Below are 17,955 nucleotides of genomic sequence, written 5' to 3'. Positions count from 1 at the left end.
TTAGAATGTAACTATAAGTTAGAGGTCATTGTATTTTATGTTTGCATCTTGGCAGGAAGCTGATCCAAGCAGATCATACTGTAAAAGCAATACATTAGTCCAGTTCAGTTGTATACTAAATTGGCAGGACAGCTTTCTGAAATGTCAACATTCGTAAGCTTCTCTTTAAAATTCTGCGTCCTGAGTTATATATATATATATATATGATACTGATATACTGATATATATATATATATATATATATATATATATATATATATATATATATATATATATATATATCAGTAATGAATTCAGAGCATAATTGATTGACCAGAGAATATTTTATTTATTTATTTATTTAATGAAGTTGAATATTAGCTTATACAATTGATGTATTTGGAAAAGAAACAGACTGGACACATTAAGGATGAGAAAACAATAGTCAGAAAGAGCTTTGTGGTACTCATGTGGTGCTTTTGCACAACAGGTCAAAATTTTTGAGCCAAAAATAGTACCACCGCACCAGTTATCTGGTGCCCTCTAGTGGTTTTATTATTTCAATTAAAAGTTGAAGGTTCTTCTAGGAGTGTTACAGATCTATATTCTATCAGGTTTCTATATTCAAAGATTTCCCAAAGCCAAAAAACCCTTCAACCTGCAATAATGTTGGCAATACAGTTTGTTAAAAAAATAACCTGTTTTAACAAGGCTCAATCAATCATATGACTTATAAATCATATCAGTCATTTCAAATGTTATTTGTCTAATGGCCTACGTCCAGTCTGCTCAAATTGTGCTCATTTTCCTACTTCACTTTCTTCTCCTCTTTCTTTCTTCTCCTGTTCAACCTCTCCTTCCTTTTGCGCCTTCTCCTGTGCCTCCTCTTTCTCTGTCTCCTGTTCAACCTCTCCTTCTTTTTGTGTTTTCTCCCACGCCTCCTTCTCATCCTCAAATAAGTCTTCCCCTGACACCTCCTGTCCGGTCAGCCGCTCCATCCCAGCAATGCGTTCCCTTGTGGCCCTCTGGGTGGCGTCGTAGTTTCCCAGAAGCTTCTTCAGCTTGGTCTGCATCAGCTCCAGGTGGCTGTACATGCGGTTTACCTTAATAATAATAATGGTAAGGCATAACATTTTATGTGTTTTCATGGTACACAACACAAAATACTAAAATCAAGGCACAAACCAGAAGCTACAGAAAATTCAGCATTTTAAAGCAGGTTTTAAGGGTCCACCTTCTCCTCGATTTCTGTTGTCTCTGGGATGATTTTGGAGGGGTCCAGTTCCAGCAGGCCATCCTTTAGCAGGATCTGACGACCTTTCTCCTCCAGCAAGCTTTTGGCTTCAGGGTACTCTGTCAATGACTCCATCAGGTCATCCTTGGACAAGCAGAAGAGATCTGAGTAACCAATGCTGCGGATGTTTGCCGTCCTCCGGTTCCCCGCCTTAGAACCTTTTATCGCTAGGATACTTATCTCCCCGAAGTAGCTGCCATCTCCTAGCACGCAGAACTGTGTGATGCCGTCATCGGCCACCACCGCCAGCTTGCCTTCTTTGACGATGTACATCTCACGACCGATGTCACCCTTCTTGCAGATGTAGTCGCCCGGGCTGAAAACCTGGGGGCGCAGTTTGAGCACCAGCTCAATTAATAGGCCCGCCTCGCAGTCGGCGAAGATGCGGACCTTCTTGAGAGTATCAAGGTGGACATTAATGGCAATTTCGGCTCTGAGTTTGTCGGGTAGATATCGCAAGGTCTCCCTTTCATCCTGAGCCTTGCCGTTGGTCCAAAGGTAGTCAAACCACGTGACGACACGCAGCTCTAGGTCCTTGTCCACTTTTCGTTTCTGTAGAGGTGTTAAAAGGGGAAATTGGGGATTTGTAAGACAACAAACCACCAATGCACCCCCTGTGCATTCGATGCTAACTTAACATATATAAAGTGTTAAAGCACACCAACGTTTGTGTGAAAGGTAACAAACCTACAGGACCTAGATGGCTCCACCTACCTGCATATACTGCTTGATGTTGTCAATGCGCGCCTGAAACTCGACCTGCGCAGCGCTGATGTTGGAGATCATGGAGCTGATGTTGCCTACCAGGGTGGCAAAGATGAGTACACCCACCAGGAAGTCCAGCACGTGAAAGAAGAACTCAGAGTCCAGCTCTGGGGAAGGCATCTCTCCAATAGTGGTCAGGGTCAACGTGGACCAGTAGAGGCTGAAGGCATACTTCCTGCCGAGCTCCCCAAACTCTGGGTCATCTGGGTCATTTGGGTCTGGGTATACCCAGGGGTCCGAGCCGAAGCCGATGGACTGGATAAATAAATTAAATTTTTTTTTTAAATTATTGCATGAAGGTACAAAGAAATTCAAGCATAACACACGAAAGCCTTAAAAGATAAGTTCGCTATTATTAACTTGGGGTCTATTTGCAGATTATCTTGCATGATCCTAGTTTATAGAGATTTCCTTTTCATTAATATTTTCAGTTTTGAGTTTTTTCCTGCAGTCTCTCTGGCAGGGTTAATCTGTGTTCAAAGAAGCTTTATACAGCAACCGGGTTTGTTTACAAAACTGTAGCTCACGTTAGCTAGTATAGACTATTAGCTCAAACAAAAATGCCAACAAGTTGTATTAGCTGCTGGTAAACAGATGCAAATCTGTTTGTGAGGAAGCTTTATCCGGTAACTGGCATTGTTCACAAAACTATAGCTCACCTAATCTAACAGGTTTGTAAGAGATGTGAATCTCACAGACCGATGTGCGTCTGTTTACCAGCAGCTAATACAACTTGCTAACATTTTTGTTTAAGGAATGATGGAACATCAGCCTGTGCAACAGATGGCATTGACTTTCAAGCTCTTATAAACCAGGCAGTTTTGGAAACATTCCACATCCCCAAAATAAACTGGAAGAAGAGGCCATAGGGACCAAACAGACATCTTCCAATTCTTTAAGTAGGCATGTAATAGCTATTTGGATAATTCTGTCGTAAGCCCCATTCTGCAGAAATACTATGAGGAGGTTCTTAAATTATTACTACTACGGAGCATTTGCACGATTTTGATCCTGTTTGGAACAGCCATGTCAGTATTTTTCCCTCACTACCGTGTTTGGAAAAACCTCTGGCTCCTCTGATAATTGCGATGCATTCCGGAATGACGGCCTGTCTTTTAGACTCTAACCATTTTCAAAAATTTCTGCAAATTTAGCTTGTTGCTAGATCCAACATGAGGTCAGCATCGTAGTTTATAGATGTTGTGAGGTAGTACGTCGTTTATGGATATTTTTTTTTGGTTTCACATAGAACATAACTATTGATACTATGCACATTTTTGCACCATTTTTACAAGAGAACATACAGAGACTTATATCAATACACCGTGGACTATGCGTTTTGGATAACCAAATATGTCAACACTACATCGGTTGCCCCGTTAATTTCCATTTTAGCCGAGAAATAGACTGCAGGAAACGTAAAAAAACCTCAAAACTAAGATCATTTCAGATTTTTCCCCCCTCTAAACTAGGATCATGCTAGATAATCTGCAAATTGGCCCCAGGTTCAAGAATAGCAAACATATCTTTTAAGCAGCATGTTTCATTGATTTACAATATGAAGGACATCGCAGGACTTGATGATTAGTAAATTACTACATCTCAATAAGTACAGCCAGCATTTCAAAACCTCAAAGACCTTGGAAAAGGAATAGTAGAGGCAGGCATTCCAATGGATAATGATGACAATGTACATGACTAGATTTGATATGCGGAAGAGGTTGGTGTAGTTAGTCTTTGTCTCAGTGCGGACGAAGAACTCCATCATCCGTGTGATGCGGAGGAGCTTGTTGAGGCGGATCTCCGGATAGCTGAGGCCCAGAAAGAAGTACAACACATCGGTAGGCAGCATGGAAATGACATCAAGCTTGAAGTGAAGACTGCTGAAGTAACGCTCCTTCAATAGCTTCTCGTCTTTGACGAGGAGACCTTGTTCCAAGAATCCTGAGAATAGTTTAAATATAAGATAGAAAATGAATGTGAAATATATAATACAATTCAACAACCACACGCATACACACACACACACACACACACCTGTCCTTGTCCTAAAGGCCATATCAGCCAAGTAGAGGATATCAGAGGTGTAGTCCAGAATAAACCAGGCAACCAAGTGATTATCTTGCAGATCCTCAAAGCAAGCCCTGGCACACAGGAGACAGAGCAGGGAAGTCTGCTACCATAGATGCTCAACCATGCTTTACGGCAATAACTTAAAAACGAAGAAAGGCAATGTCACACAAAATATGTATTTTCTAATTCACAGAAAAACAGGATGAAGTTAAACTTTGTAAGTAACCTTCCTGTTTTTAAACTGGTTTATCTGTATATAAGATTAGCTAATTAGCTGTGTTTGTAAAATTTAAACAGCAGCTGTTTTTACCTGGATATGATCATGGTCCAATTGTACATGACTGGTATTGTGATGATGAGCAGCCAGTTGTAGTACAGACTGCCCGCTGGGTTGATGACAAATACTTCTTTGGGCCTGCTTGGTAAGGAATATCAGTAAGTCTATTAAATACTGATTCTGAATAAAATGTATTTTACAGTAAGATAAAGGCCATTGATACTAATACTGATGTTTAGTATATCAACATACTGCTTCATGTGAGAATGTACATAGACATACTGTACACACCCCTCATTTAGATCTTTCTCCTTTTTTTCTTTTTCTTCTTTTTCCTTTTTTTCTTTTTCTTCTTTTTCCTTTTCTTCTTTATCTTTCTGCAGCTTTTCATCCTGCTCTTTTTGCTCTTTCTTTTCTTTCTTTTTTCTGAAAGAAAAGAAGTGAGGTGTTCCAGGAGTTTGTGTGCATAATCTCTCCTAGGCAGTTGTGCAGTATTCATGGTAATTATGTAAAAGGTCAATTGATTTATTTACTCTTTTTTCTCTTTCTTTTCTTTCTTGGCCTTTTTCTTCTTTCTCTTATCCTCCCTGAGGAAAAGAACACATCTTATGACACACACGGCACACACACACAAACATTAACAGACCATCCGGACTCACTCTTCATTATTGTTGCTGTTGTTTACATTGAAGAGAGATCCTGGGCCAGGATGGGGCTCCTGTCTGGAAACAACACACAGTGGGATAAAATCTGATTAATTCCATTAAGTGAAATACCTAACAATAAAGTTAGGACCAACAGGTTACCAACAGTTTACATTTCATCATCACTGTCCTCCTCTGTGTCTGTAGCCATGTTTGGGACAACACGAGGTGCCACCGCCAGAAACGGACGAGGGATCATGGCCGCCAATTTTGGTTAGCCTGTCAAACACAAAGCAAAAGGAGTCCTACAATATGAATGGTGCTAAATGCTAAAATATCAGTATTTTCTTATATGAAATTGTATGTTTATGTATACAAGTGCATCATTGAATATCATGGAAAGTAAATGTATTTCCGTAATTCAAATCAAAGTGACAACTTCATATATTCTAGATTCATTACACATAAAGTGAAACATTTCAAGCCTTTTTTGTTTATATCTTGACGATTACGGCTTACAGCTCATGGAAATCTAAAATGTAGTATCTCAAAATATTAGAATAAAAAATGTATAATACAGAAATGTCAAACTGAGAAGAGCTATAATCAGCTAATTAACTCAAAACACCTGCAAAGGTTTCCTAAATATGTTTTTATGCATTTTTATGTATTTATGCACTCAATTCTTGGTCGGGGCTCCTTTTGCACGAATTACTGCATCAATGCGGCATGGCATGGAAGCAATCAGTCTGTGGCACTGCTGAGGTGTTATGGAAGCCCAGGTTGCTTTGATAGTGGCCTTCAGTTTGTGTTGTTGGATGTGGTGTATCTAATTTTTCTCTTGACAATACTCATAGGTCAGGCGACTTGGCTGGCCAATCAAGCACAGTAATACCATGGCCAGGAAACCATTTACCAGTCATTTTGGCACTGTGGACAGGTGCCAAGTCCTGCTGGAAAAGGAAATCAGTATCTCCATAAAGCTTGTCAGCAGATGGAAGCATGAAGTGGTCTAAAATATTCTGGTAGATGGCTGCATTGACTCTGGACTTGATAAAACACAGTGGACCAACACTAGCAGATGACATGGCACTCCAAATAAAATCATCACTGACTCTGGGACCTTGATTTCCAAATGAAATGCAAAATGTACTTTCACCTGAAGGGAGGACTTTGGACCACTGGGCAACAGTCCAGTTCTTTTTCTCTAGGAATGCGACACTTGTAGCCCATTTCCTGGACACGTCTGTGCATGGTGACTCCAGCCCCCAAGTTCTTGGAATCAGCTTTCCTTGATAAGGCTGCGGTCATCCCTGTTGCTTGTACACCTTTCCTTACCACACTTTTCCCCTCCAGTCAACTTTCCAAGAATATGCTTTGATACAGCACTCTGCGAACAGCCAGCAATGAACTTCTGTGGCTAAGCCTCCTTTTGGAGGGTGTCAATGACATCTGTCATATCAGCAGTCTTCCTCATGATTGTGGTTGTGTGTACTGAACCAGACTGAGAGATTCTAGGCTCAGGGATTTAATTAGCTGGTTTGAGCTCTTCTCATTTCTGTATTATACATTTTTTGTTCAAATATTTGGAGATACTGGATTTTTGATTTCCATGAGCTGTAAGCTGTAATCAAGACTGAAACAAAAAAGCTTTGAAATGTTTAAGTTTATGTGTAATGAATCTAGAATATATGAAGGTGTTACTTTTGGATTTGAATTACGGAAATAATTGAGCTTTTCCATGATATTCTAATATTTTGAGATGCACCTGTACATCAAGAAGATACAAAATTAATACCAAAACTATACTGCACATTATATTGTTCCTTACATACCAAAATAACAGTCTACCATGGTGCATTACGGTTTATTACTAATGCCAAGACACGCACTCATCACTGTCATCTTTATGAGGCGACTGGTTTTAGCTCTTTAGGTCTGTGTAGATGGTTCCATTGGCACATTTTTATTTATAAAGCTATCAATGGTATTTTACCCAGCTATCTTATTAGTTTGTTAACCAGGAAACATTCCATTTACAATCTCCGCTCCAATAACATTCTGACTCTAAATATCCCACGTGTAACAACTGAATTTGGTAAGACTGCTTTTAGTTATGTTGCTCCTTGGTGTTGGAATTTGCTCCAAAAAGTTTTGAAGCTTTCTGTTTTTATCACACTTGAACATTTCAAACAATTAGTTAAGCAATCCAAATCTGAACAATGCGCAAGTTTTAAATAACCCCTTTATGTTATTTTTAATAATTTCACATGTTTTGTAAATCAATTTTGTTGTTGTGACTGTTTCTGTGATTCTGTGTAATTTGTGTAATTGTTGCCCCAGGTCTCCCTTGTAAAAGAGATTTCACTATCTCAATGAGACATCCCTTGGTAAAATAAAGGATAAATAAAAAAAATATATATATGTTTACTCATTTGATTAAAATATGGCCACATTTTATTTCATTTTATTGACTCTGAGAAACATAAATGCATTTTTTTTAAACTATCTGTTCTAGAGGCATTCTTTAACACGTACATACATGATTGATAAAATGAAATATGATTTTCTCTTGATAAAAGGATGACAATTAAATATTTCTTAAAATAGTTAAATACTAGAGTTGACTTACCGTTAAATCTGCTCAGAGAAGTGCACTGTCCATAGTCTGCATAGATTTGTAGTTGCTCCTGTTGTACCTACTGCAGAACAACAAATAATGTAATGGTATTTCAAAATAATCAATCAGTTTGATTACATTCAGTTATATATAAACACAATGAAGTTGTTGTATTGTCAAAACAATAAGCGCAATTCGGTTGGTGTTATTAATACCTCTTGACCCTGAGTAGGATTGGAGGATTATGGAGAAGGATGAGCAATCACCCTCCTCCACTCACCTCCTCCAGGGCCTTTCTGCAAGCCTTCTTTAATACTGAGCAGAATAAAATTAAATAATTCATCTATTTCATTTGTCATAAACAACATAAAATGATCTTGCTGTTTTTTGAGAAACATATAGAATTGCTTATTGCCTTTAGTATTTCACACTGTCACAATCTAAGACATACAGAAACAGTGTCCAAATTGATCATTATTACCAAGTGGAGATTTGACTGGGATCACTGCTGACATAGGGGGCATCTCAATAGTCTGAACCGACTTAAGCTTCCTATCTCCTTTGTTTGTCTGAAAACACAAAAGGAAAGCTTTGTGCTACACCTACATGAAATCTGGCAGTTTGTTTTCAAACAGAAAAGTTGTGGTAAGTACAAACAAGTATGAAGATGAATCCACAGACATAAATATTTATACAAACCAGAGTGTTGGGTCTCTTAGCTAAAATAACGCACCTGTTTGTTGCTAAGCCCGTCTTGTTTATCCAACAGCGGTGTAGGATATAGTCTCACCAGGGTCTGGGTTTCACTCTCTCTGTTGCGCTGTAAGCACTTTCTACCATATCCCCTCTGATCCTATTAAAGCCAGTTGGATAGATGCTGCCTTCAACCACCATCTTAAAGTGTATTATTGGAGGATGAAAGACATGATCCTGGATCAGTTATTATATGCAAGCTCTGAAATAGTATTCCAAATTCTACTGTGACCCAAAGACTCCTCCTGGTGTAGCAGTGGAGATTTACTATGAATTAAAAGGCTGGGATTCAATCTGATCAGCAGTAGCATCACATTAAAAAGTCATCATCATCATCTTCCGCCTATCCGGGGCCGGGTCGCGGGGGCAGCAGTCTAAGCAGAGACATTAAAAAGTACTTAATGAAATTAATCATCAGATTGAGCAGAATTTACAGTGAATGGGTTCTATTAGAAGGTGCATGACCAACAAAAATCATATTGAATTCCAGACAATATGTAGACTAGTAGGAATGTACACACACATCCAGAGGCAGAGGACCGCATTCAGCGTTGAGGTCTTCACTGCTCCATTGACAAAAGCCAGGCAGAGATGACTGAGAAAACAACAGGGTGAAGAACTCATTGAAGAGATGGGGTAGGGAATCACTGAGCTATAGCATGCAAGCAAGTTTATTTATATAGCACAATTCAATGTGCTTTACAAAGAAAAAGAGAAATACAATAGAATAAAAACAAATACTAGGATGAAAACAATAAACAGCATAATAATAAAACACTGAATAAGAAAATAGAATTAAAAAAACAAAAGAAAAACATAACTGGTAGATTCATGAGGAAGCTATAAAAGCTGTGAGGCTAAACAGTGTGGTTAAGTTTAAGCGCTCATTCATAGGCGAATGAACAGAGTAGTGTTTTTAATATGGAGTTTGATGTGTCTCAATATTTATAAATATATCTAGAAAATCTGTGCGTATATTCATCACAACTCACAAATAAAAATAGGATATGTAAATGTGAAAACATTTTGTAAATAGAAATATTATCTGTAAGTATGTTTTCCTTCAATTGACAAGTTCTTCTGTGCGTGGTTTCAGTCAGAGGGCTTCGCATGGTGGGACTTATGGAAAATCCGGACTGGAGCCTGGTAGATTGGAGTCTATAGTAGCTACGACACGCGGTTTTCCTGGAATGTGAGTATAACGTTTATTTGTATACTGTAACAATATTTGATAGCATCACCAATGGGTAATACAACGCTGAGCGTGTTTTCAAGCAACTAACTTAAGCACTGTTAGTTATGTGAGCTTACATCTGGTTGGCTTAACTACAGTAATGAAGGTATTTAACCCCACGGCGTGACTTACTAGATAACTATATGTTGTTGACTTGCACAGCTGCATTCGGTTCATTCAGTATGAGTCTTGCACATCTAGCTAACGTTAGTGGCTATAAAAGGAAAATTATATGCACGTGTTAGTCCTTAGAATGTGTGTAAGTACAGAGGGATAGTACACCAACATCATGGTCCACCTACATCTTTAGTTTGTTAGAAATGTAAGTACCTTTTATTTGGCAAGTATTGGTCGCCACTTGTCAACCTTTCATCACACATCCAATCAGAGATAGAATTCTATCTACTGCACAACACTCAGTGCACTTCTGGCTCTCACAGGTTATTTGAGAAGGGTTCCCATGACGCTTTAAGTTTAAAACAAATTGGAATATTGGATATTTTTATCAAGAGTAACCCTTAATATAATGTGTTTGTATTTCTCTTTGTTTCCTTCCTACTGTAGATTGTGTCATTGTCCCCTCACAATGTCCTTCAATGTCCCTCACACCAAACCTCAAGGAAATAGGTGAACACTTCAGTTCCTTTGCAGTATTTTTAGAATTGCATTCCCTAATATTCAAAGTGTTAAAGTTACTAAATGCATGAACTATACTGCAGTGATCTCTACTGACTTCTACACTACATTAATGTTTTTACCGTTGATTTGTTACTGTTACTTATCCATCAAACATTACCCTGCTACTCTGTCCTGCTTTTTTCAGCAACGTGTTGTAACGACCATTCTCTTTGCCACCACTACCAAATTATGGTCCACCACTGAACTCCTAAATAAATCTGTCTCCAAGTCATCAGGAATTAAGGATTATTTCTCAGAGAGGAGACCATAACATACAATATACTGTATAGTTATTAAAATTGCTTTTATTATGAAAATTTTACAAAATACTCTGTATTTATGAAATCCCCATGAATGCAAATTAGTAATTACATACTGGAGTATTCTTGTTACAACAAATATAATGGTATACATTTTATTGTCATAAGATTCACTGTTGTCTTAAGAAATAATGTTTCCTAAAGAAATGTATCCAAAAATATAAACTTTGATTTGAGAATGCCTGATGTCATCTTCCATTCATTACTGTCAGTTGTGCTCAAATGTTTGCATACTCTTGGAGAATTGGTAATGTATGTACCATTTTTATAGAAAACATAAGTGAGCAGGCAAAACACATTTATTAAATTTCTTATGGGATTCATATTTTATGATATTAAGATCAGGAGACTGATGGCCACTCCAGAACCTTCACCTTTTTCTGCTAGAGTGTGAACTTGGCCTTGTGCTTAAGGTCATTGTCATGCTGGAAAATCCAAGAGTGTCCCATGTGCAGCTTTCATGCAGAAGAATGCAAATTGTCTGCCAGTATTTTCTGATAACATGCTGCATTCATCTTGCCATACATTTTCACAAGATTCCCCATGCCTTTAGAGCTCACACACTCCCAAAACATCAGTGAGCCACCACCATGCTTCACAGTGGGGATAGTATTCTTTTCACTATAGGCTTTGTTGAACTCTCTCCAAACATAGCGCTTATGGATGTGACCATAAAGCTCTATTTTGATCTTGTCACTCCAACTTAGTGTGCCAGAAGCTGTGAAGCGTGTCAAGGTGTTGTCAGGCATGTTGTAACCGGGCTTTTTTGTGGAATTGGCGCAGACTAGTGTTTTTTCCAGAAGTGTTTTTTCTGGAAACTCGGCCATGCAGCTCATTTTTGTTCAAGTATCGTTGTATTGTGCTCCTTGAAACAACCACACCATCTTTTTCCAGAGCAGCCTGTGCTGTATTTCTCCTGAGGTTACCTGTGGGTTTTTCTTTGTATCTCAAACAATTCTTCTGGCAGTTTTGGAAATCTTTCTTGGTCTACCTGAGCTTGGCTTGGTATCAAGAGATCCCCGAATTTAGTACTTACTGGCATTTGCAAGGCTTTTGATATCTTTTATACCCTTTTCCATCTTTATAAAGTTCCATTACCTTGTTACGCAGGTCTGTAAGAGTTCTTTTCTCCTCCCCATGGCTCAGTACCTAACCTGCTCAATGCATCCATGTGAGAGCTAACAAACTCACTGATTATTTATACACAGACACTAATTGCAAAGGGAAATTCACCTTTAATTGCCGTTTTCACCTGTGTGCGTCACCTTGTGTGTCTGTAACAAGGCTAAACATTCTAGGATATGTAAACTTTGATCAGGGCCATTTGGGTGATTTCTGTGATGATAAATGGCTTCATATAATTACTATCCTTAAATAAAATAAAACATTTATGCATGATCAGTCATATTTTTTAAATCGATGGCAAAATGTCACAATTTCTGCCAGGGTATGTAAACTTATGAGCACCACTGTAAGAGCCCTGCTCGGTTAATACTCTTCAAACATATCAGAAATGTACTCAGGGCCTAAACCATTCGGTGATTTATAGACTAAAATCACCAGATTAAAATCTATTCTGTAACTGACTGGAAGCCAGTGCAAAGATTTAAGAAATTAAGAATTTGGTGCTCTGTTCTTAGTCCTGGTTAACATTCTTGCAGCAGCATTCTGAATGAGTTGCAGCTGTTTTACAGCATTTTTGGAGAGTCTAGTTAAGAGGCCATTACAGTAGTCAATCATACTACATATAAAAGCATGGATGAGCTTATCTTGGTCTTTTTTGGATACCAAGCCCTTGATTCTGGCTATATTTTTAAGATGATAGAATGCTGTTTTTGTGACCGCTTTGATATGACTGTTGAATATGAGGTCTGAGTCAATCAGAACACAACGATTATGCTCTTGGTCCCTGGTTTTTAGGGCTTGTGAATCCTGTTCTATACTAATACTAGTTCTCTTATTTTTGTTGTCAAACACAGTCATCTCTGTTTTATCTTGGTTTAATTTTGTTTCATCCACATATTCATGTACTCTATACAGTGACACAGTGAGTCTATTGAGCTGTTGTCATATGGTTCAAGAGACATATATATTTGAGTATCATCTGTATAGCTATGGGAGTAAAGGTTGTTGTTCTGTAGAATTTGGCCCAGAGGTAGAATAGAGATTGAACAGAAGCGGTCCTAGAACTGATCCCTGGGGAACTCTGCATGTCATAGCCCCCTATCAGATTCATCTTTTCCAGACTGTCTAGAAGTGTTCTATGATCTACAGTGTCAAATGATGCACTGAGATCTATTAGAACCAGAACTGTTATTTTATCCAAATCAGTATTCAGCCGTACATCATTTAAATATTTTATCAGGATAGTTTCTGTACTGTGGTGAGGTTGGATGCCTGACAGAAATTTGTCTAAGAGACAGTTTGAGCTCACAAAATGTTGATTGAAGACAACCTTCTCAATGATCTTGGCTATAAAAGGGAGATTTGATACAGGTTGCTCAATATAGATGCATCCAGTGTTCTCTTTTTTAATAGGGGCTTAATGGCAGCTGTTTTAGAGATGTTGGGAAAATGCCTAATTGCAGAGAAGCCATTAACTATTTGCTGTATATATAGATTAAAAGCATTGAGCTGGAGTAGCTCTCACAGTACTGAAGAGCTGGATTACCACATTCTCCAGAACTTTACATCACTAGAGTTCTCCCCTCCACCCACCAAGATCTGATTAAAGAGAATAGAAAACAAAATTAAGATGTTAGTTAACTAATAACAGCATACTAAATCTATAAGTGAGAGTCATACAACAAGTTCATACAACGCTACTTCCGCTTTATCACATGTGTTTCATCCACACCCATTGCTTACAGGCACATAAAATCCAGCAAACAGCAATAAAATCTCCAGAGACAAACATTGGCAGTACGAGATTGGGTCGTACTGACAAGCTCAGTGACTTTAAACATGGCAATGTCATAAGTCAGTTTGTGAAATTTCTGCTGTACTAGATCTGCCCCAGCCAAGTGCTATAACTGTGAAGTGGAAGCATCTAGGACAAACAACAACCTAGCCATGAAGAGGTAAAAATCGCTTATCATCTGTTGCATCACTCACCAGTGTTCCAAACTGCCTCTAGAAGCAACATCTTGCGTCGAGAGCTTCACGAAATGGGTCTCCATGGCCGAGCAGTATACACAAGCCTCACATCAACATATACAATGCCACACATCATCTGGAGTGGTGTAGAGCACCCCGCCACTGGATTCTGGAGCAGGGGAAACGTTCCCTGGAGTCAAGAATGCACTGTCTGGGAGTCTGATTGACGAATCTGTGTTTGACGGATGTCAGGAGAACACTACCTACCAAATTGCATAGTGCCTACTGTATTTGGTGGAATATTTGGTGTAAGTTTCAGTGTTTGGGTTAGGCCCCTTAGTTCTTAATGCTACAGGATACAAAGTCTTTTAAGAAAATTGGGTGCTTCCAACTTTGTGGCAACAGTTTGAGGAAGGGTCTTTCCTCTTCCAGCATGACCCCTATGTAAGGGTCCATGAAGACAGGCTTTGACAAGGTTGGTGTGGAGGAACTCGAGTGGCACTGACCCCAACCCCGAAGACCTGTGGGAGGAATTGGGACGGCGATTACAAGCCAGGCCTTCTTATCCAACATCAGTGCCTGACCTCATGAATGCTCTTTTGGCTGAATGTGTACAAATTCCCACAAAGACACTCCGAAATGTTGTGGAAAGCTTTCCCAGAAGAGTGGTGGCTGTTATAGATACAAAGGGGGGGGCCAACTCCATATTAATGCCCATTGTTTTGGAATGGGGTGTCCAACAATCTCATATAGGTGTGATGATCAGGTGTCCACATTATTTAGCCCATAAAGTATGAATCAGTGTATTGCAGACAAATTGTATTGCAGAGATATATTGGGTATGGGCTGTTGTAATATGAGAAGCCTATATTGCAAGAAGCCTGCAATAATTTAATTAGCTTGTTTTGCATGCTAATTCAAAACCCCCTTAATGCTGAAAAAAATTCTGAGTTCCGTGATGAAAGAATTCTGAGTTCCGTGGAACACTGGCCCAGATCTATACCCTCTACGGGGTGTTGGAGGGTTCATGGGAGTTTGCCCAACCAATCCACATGTGTTTTGTGGATTTGGAAAAGGCATTAGACTGTGTCCCTCGCGGCATCCTGTGGAGGGTGCTTCGGGAATATGGGGTCCTGGGTCCTTTGCTAAGGGCTGTCAGGTCCCTGTACGACCGAAGCAGGAGCTTGGTCCGCATTGCCGGCAGTAAGTCAGACTTGTTCCCAGTGCATGTTGGACTCCGGCAGGGCTGCCCTTTGTCGCCGGTTCTGTTCGTAATTTTTATGGACAGAATTTCTAGGCACAGCCAGGGGCCGGAGGGTGTCAGGTTTGGGGATCACACGATTTCGTCTCTGCTTTTTGCGGATGATGTTGTCGTGTTGGCCCTTCAAGCCAGGACCTTCAGCATGCACTGGGACGGTTTGCAGCCGAGTGTGAAGCGGTGGGGATGAGAATCAGTACCTCCAAATCCGAGGCCATGGTCCTCAGTCGGAAAAGGGTGGCTTGCCCACTTCAGGTTGGTGGAGAGTGCCTGCCTCAAGTGGAGGAGTTTAAGTATCTAGGGGTCTTGTTCACGAGTGAGGGAAGGATGGAACGGGAGATTGACAGACGGATCGGTGCAGCTTCTGCAGTAATGCGGTCGATGTATCGGTCTGTCGTGGTGAAGAAAGAGCTGAGCCGCAAGGCGAGGCTCTCGATTTACTGGTATCTACGTTCCTACTCTCACCTATTGTCATGAGCTTTGGGTCATGACCGAAAGGACAAGATCCCGGATACAGGCGGCCGAAATGAGCTTTCTCCGCAGGGTTGCTGGGCGATCCCTTAGAGATAGGGTGAGAAGCTCGGTCACCCGGGAGGAGCTCAGAGTAGAGCCGCTGCTCCTCCACATCGAGAGGGGTCAGCTGAGGTGGCTTGGGCATCTGTTTCGGATGCCTCCGGAACGCCTTCCTGGGAAGGTGTTCCAGTCCCGTCCCACCCGGAGGAGACCCTGGGGAAGACCTAGGACACGCTGGAGGGGCTATGTCTCCCGGCTGGCCTGGGAACGCCTCTGTGTCCCCCCGGAAGAGCTGGAGGAAGTGTCTGGGGAGAGGGAAGTCTGGGCATCTCTACTTAGACTGCTGCCCCCGCGACCCGGCCCCGGATAAGCGGAAGATGATGGATGGATGTTTTGCATGCTGCAATATCAGACAGCAAACCCTGCTTGCCCAGGGCAACACATAAGTTGACAAACCCATTCATCTGGGGGAGCTAGGTAAAAAAATGCATTCATATACTGTATGTACTTTTACAATATACAAAACATGATGCTAACAATTTAGAATATACTCTAAAATAAGTAAAACTTGATTAATAGTCTAATAGTTTGAAATCTGTAGGACAAGCTTGTGGAAAAAAAGAAGGGGCAAAAATATATGATTTTATCCTACTAAATTTTTTTATCTAACCTTCCTTTTAGCAGGTGCGGTCATGCTGAGACCAAATATCTATTTTGCTGATGAGTTCGGCATTGACACTATTTTTAAACAATTGAAAGTATTTGGCTCATACCCCCCAAAAAAATTTACTAAATAAAGCATGAACACTCATTTCATTAGACACAAACACATTTTTCATGGAACTATAACTCTATCATCCTTTTGATTTGCTCAAGAGGCACCAATTTATTCAGTTTAAAATGGTCTTGGATTTTTTTTCTCATCTGAGGTCCTGAAAAACTAAAAGCTGATCTATCTAACTCGATGGAGATTGAAGGGATCTCTGAAGTTAACCATCCCTGAGACCGTGTTTGTTTATATCCGTGACTATATTCTAGTAAATGTTTGAAATTGGAGCATTTCACTGTCACACGAGCTACTTCCTGTTTGAGGTGCTGAATGCGTAATGTAGTCAATCGCTTTACTTTGGTAATGGATTGCTATGCACAGCATCGCTATTTGAAACTACACTCACTGTATACACTTTAGACCAACATACACCTTTGTGGTTTTGGGCTATTAGTTTCATGTGTAACATTGCCATTGCTGTACATTTGATGTGTTTTACATTGATGTGCATTTCTGTGTTTAGAGATATGTGCTTTGTTTAGTCATTCAGTTTTAAACACTAAGTATATTATAATATTTATAATACTAAATACTGACTATATTGAAATTCTATATTCTATTCATATTAGTATGTTCAGAATTTATGGTATGGTATGTGGCTAATATTGTTGTTTATACTATAGCCTTTCTATTTTTACAGGTTTATAACATGGTATTTGTGGACTAATTAGCTGTTTGTGGAAAATCAATCAGTTTAAAGAAAAAACACAATCAGTCATAACAACGTGTCCTCTCCTGATGCCCCGTTCGGTGGGGCGATTCTTAAAGAACCGAACAGTTATAAACCGCGTCCGGCTGCACTGGATTAAGTGCAGTGAAAAAACAGCCACGGACTTCTTCATTAAGGAAGCTCGATCACCCAGGATTAGTTGGCCTCTCATTTCTCTTCTGTGACTGACTCCCAGGTTATCATTAATCAAACTGCCCGCTGATCAAGTATAAAAGAGCGTGTGCGAAGTGACAGCTCTCTAGTCAACACAAAGGGAGTTACAATGGCAGACTGGGAAAAGCTTAAAAGTGTGCGATCAAGAGCACAGGCTTCATTCACAAAAAAGGCTCATACTCTCAACAAACCGGGACTTCTGGAACCGACTGAAGTTCTCAAAGAATGGAAGATGTTCAGGGTAGACTTTTCTAAAGTCACAGATGCGGGACATGAGTATGCTGAAGCCCTGAGGGAGTCGACAGATAAAGAGGTCATAGAATCTGCAACCCAAATTGATGTAAAGATGGCGGAGTGTGAGAAAAGGTTCCTTGAGGTAAAGAAAGCCACCCAGGAAAACTTTTGGACCAGCTACGCAGAGGAGACGTTCTTCAGGCAGGCTGAAACCGCTGAGTTGGCTATCACTCAGGCAGAGGAAGTTAACCCTCGGAAGTCAATCAAGGATCGCAGGCTAAGGAATAGAGGTCTTGAAAGAGAGGTCATCGAACTCAGAGAAATGCTGGTAGAGTGGAAAGAGTTGGTTTCTGGTCCGAAGGCATTAGATCTCAGGACACGCCACAAGACACTAAAGAAGAGGGTCCTGGCGTTGTCTGATAAACTGGAGGACGACGAAGCAGACCGAGTAAAGGGTAGAGAAAGAAACCTGGGAGATTATGGCAGTGCGGTTGGTGATCCGAGA

At 40.1% G+C, this 17,955-nt stretch overlaps 1 protein-coding gene across 1 annotated transcript; it reads right to left on the bottom strand.

Moving 5' to 3' along the window:
* Window positions 1–316: 316 nt before the first annotated feature.
* cnga1a (cyclic nucleotide gated channel subunit alpha 1a) lies at window positions 317–8,516 on the bottom strand. Its single transcript, XM_010868156.4, has 13 exons — window positions 8,386–8,516; window positions 7,868–8,221; window positions 7,665–7,734; window positions 5,206–5,311; window positions 5,048–5,110; window positions 4,922–4,975; window positions 4,680–4,814; window positions 4,422–4,526; window positions 4,076–4,182; window positions 3,678–3,982; window positions 1,988–2,293; window positions 1,214–1,825; window positions 317–1,082 (listed from the first exon to the last, which is right to left on the bottom strand). Exons 4-13 carry the CDS (start codon window positions 5,289–5,291, stop codon window positions 780–782), a joined length of 2,076 nt encoding a protein of 691 aa, XP_010866458.1. The 5' UTR covers window positions 5,292–5,311; window positions 7,665–7,734; window positions 7,868–8,221; window positions 8,386–8,516; the 3' UTR covers window positions 317–779.
* Between the last annotated feature and the right edge of the window lie 9,439 nt (window positions 8,517–17,955).

This window comes from Esox lucius, chromosome 25, assembly GCF_011004845.1.
Source record: "Esox lucius isolate fEsoLuc1 chromosome 25, fEsoLuc1.pri, whole genome shotgun sequence".
NCBI classification, from domain to species: Eukaryota; Metazoa; Chordata; class Actinopteri; order Esociformes; family Esocidae; genus Esox; species Esox lucius.
This window is presented reverse-complemented; position numbering and strand designations above follow the sequence as displayed.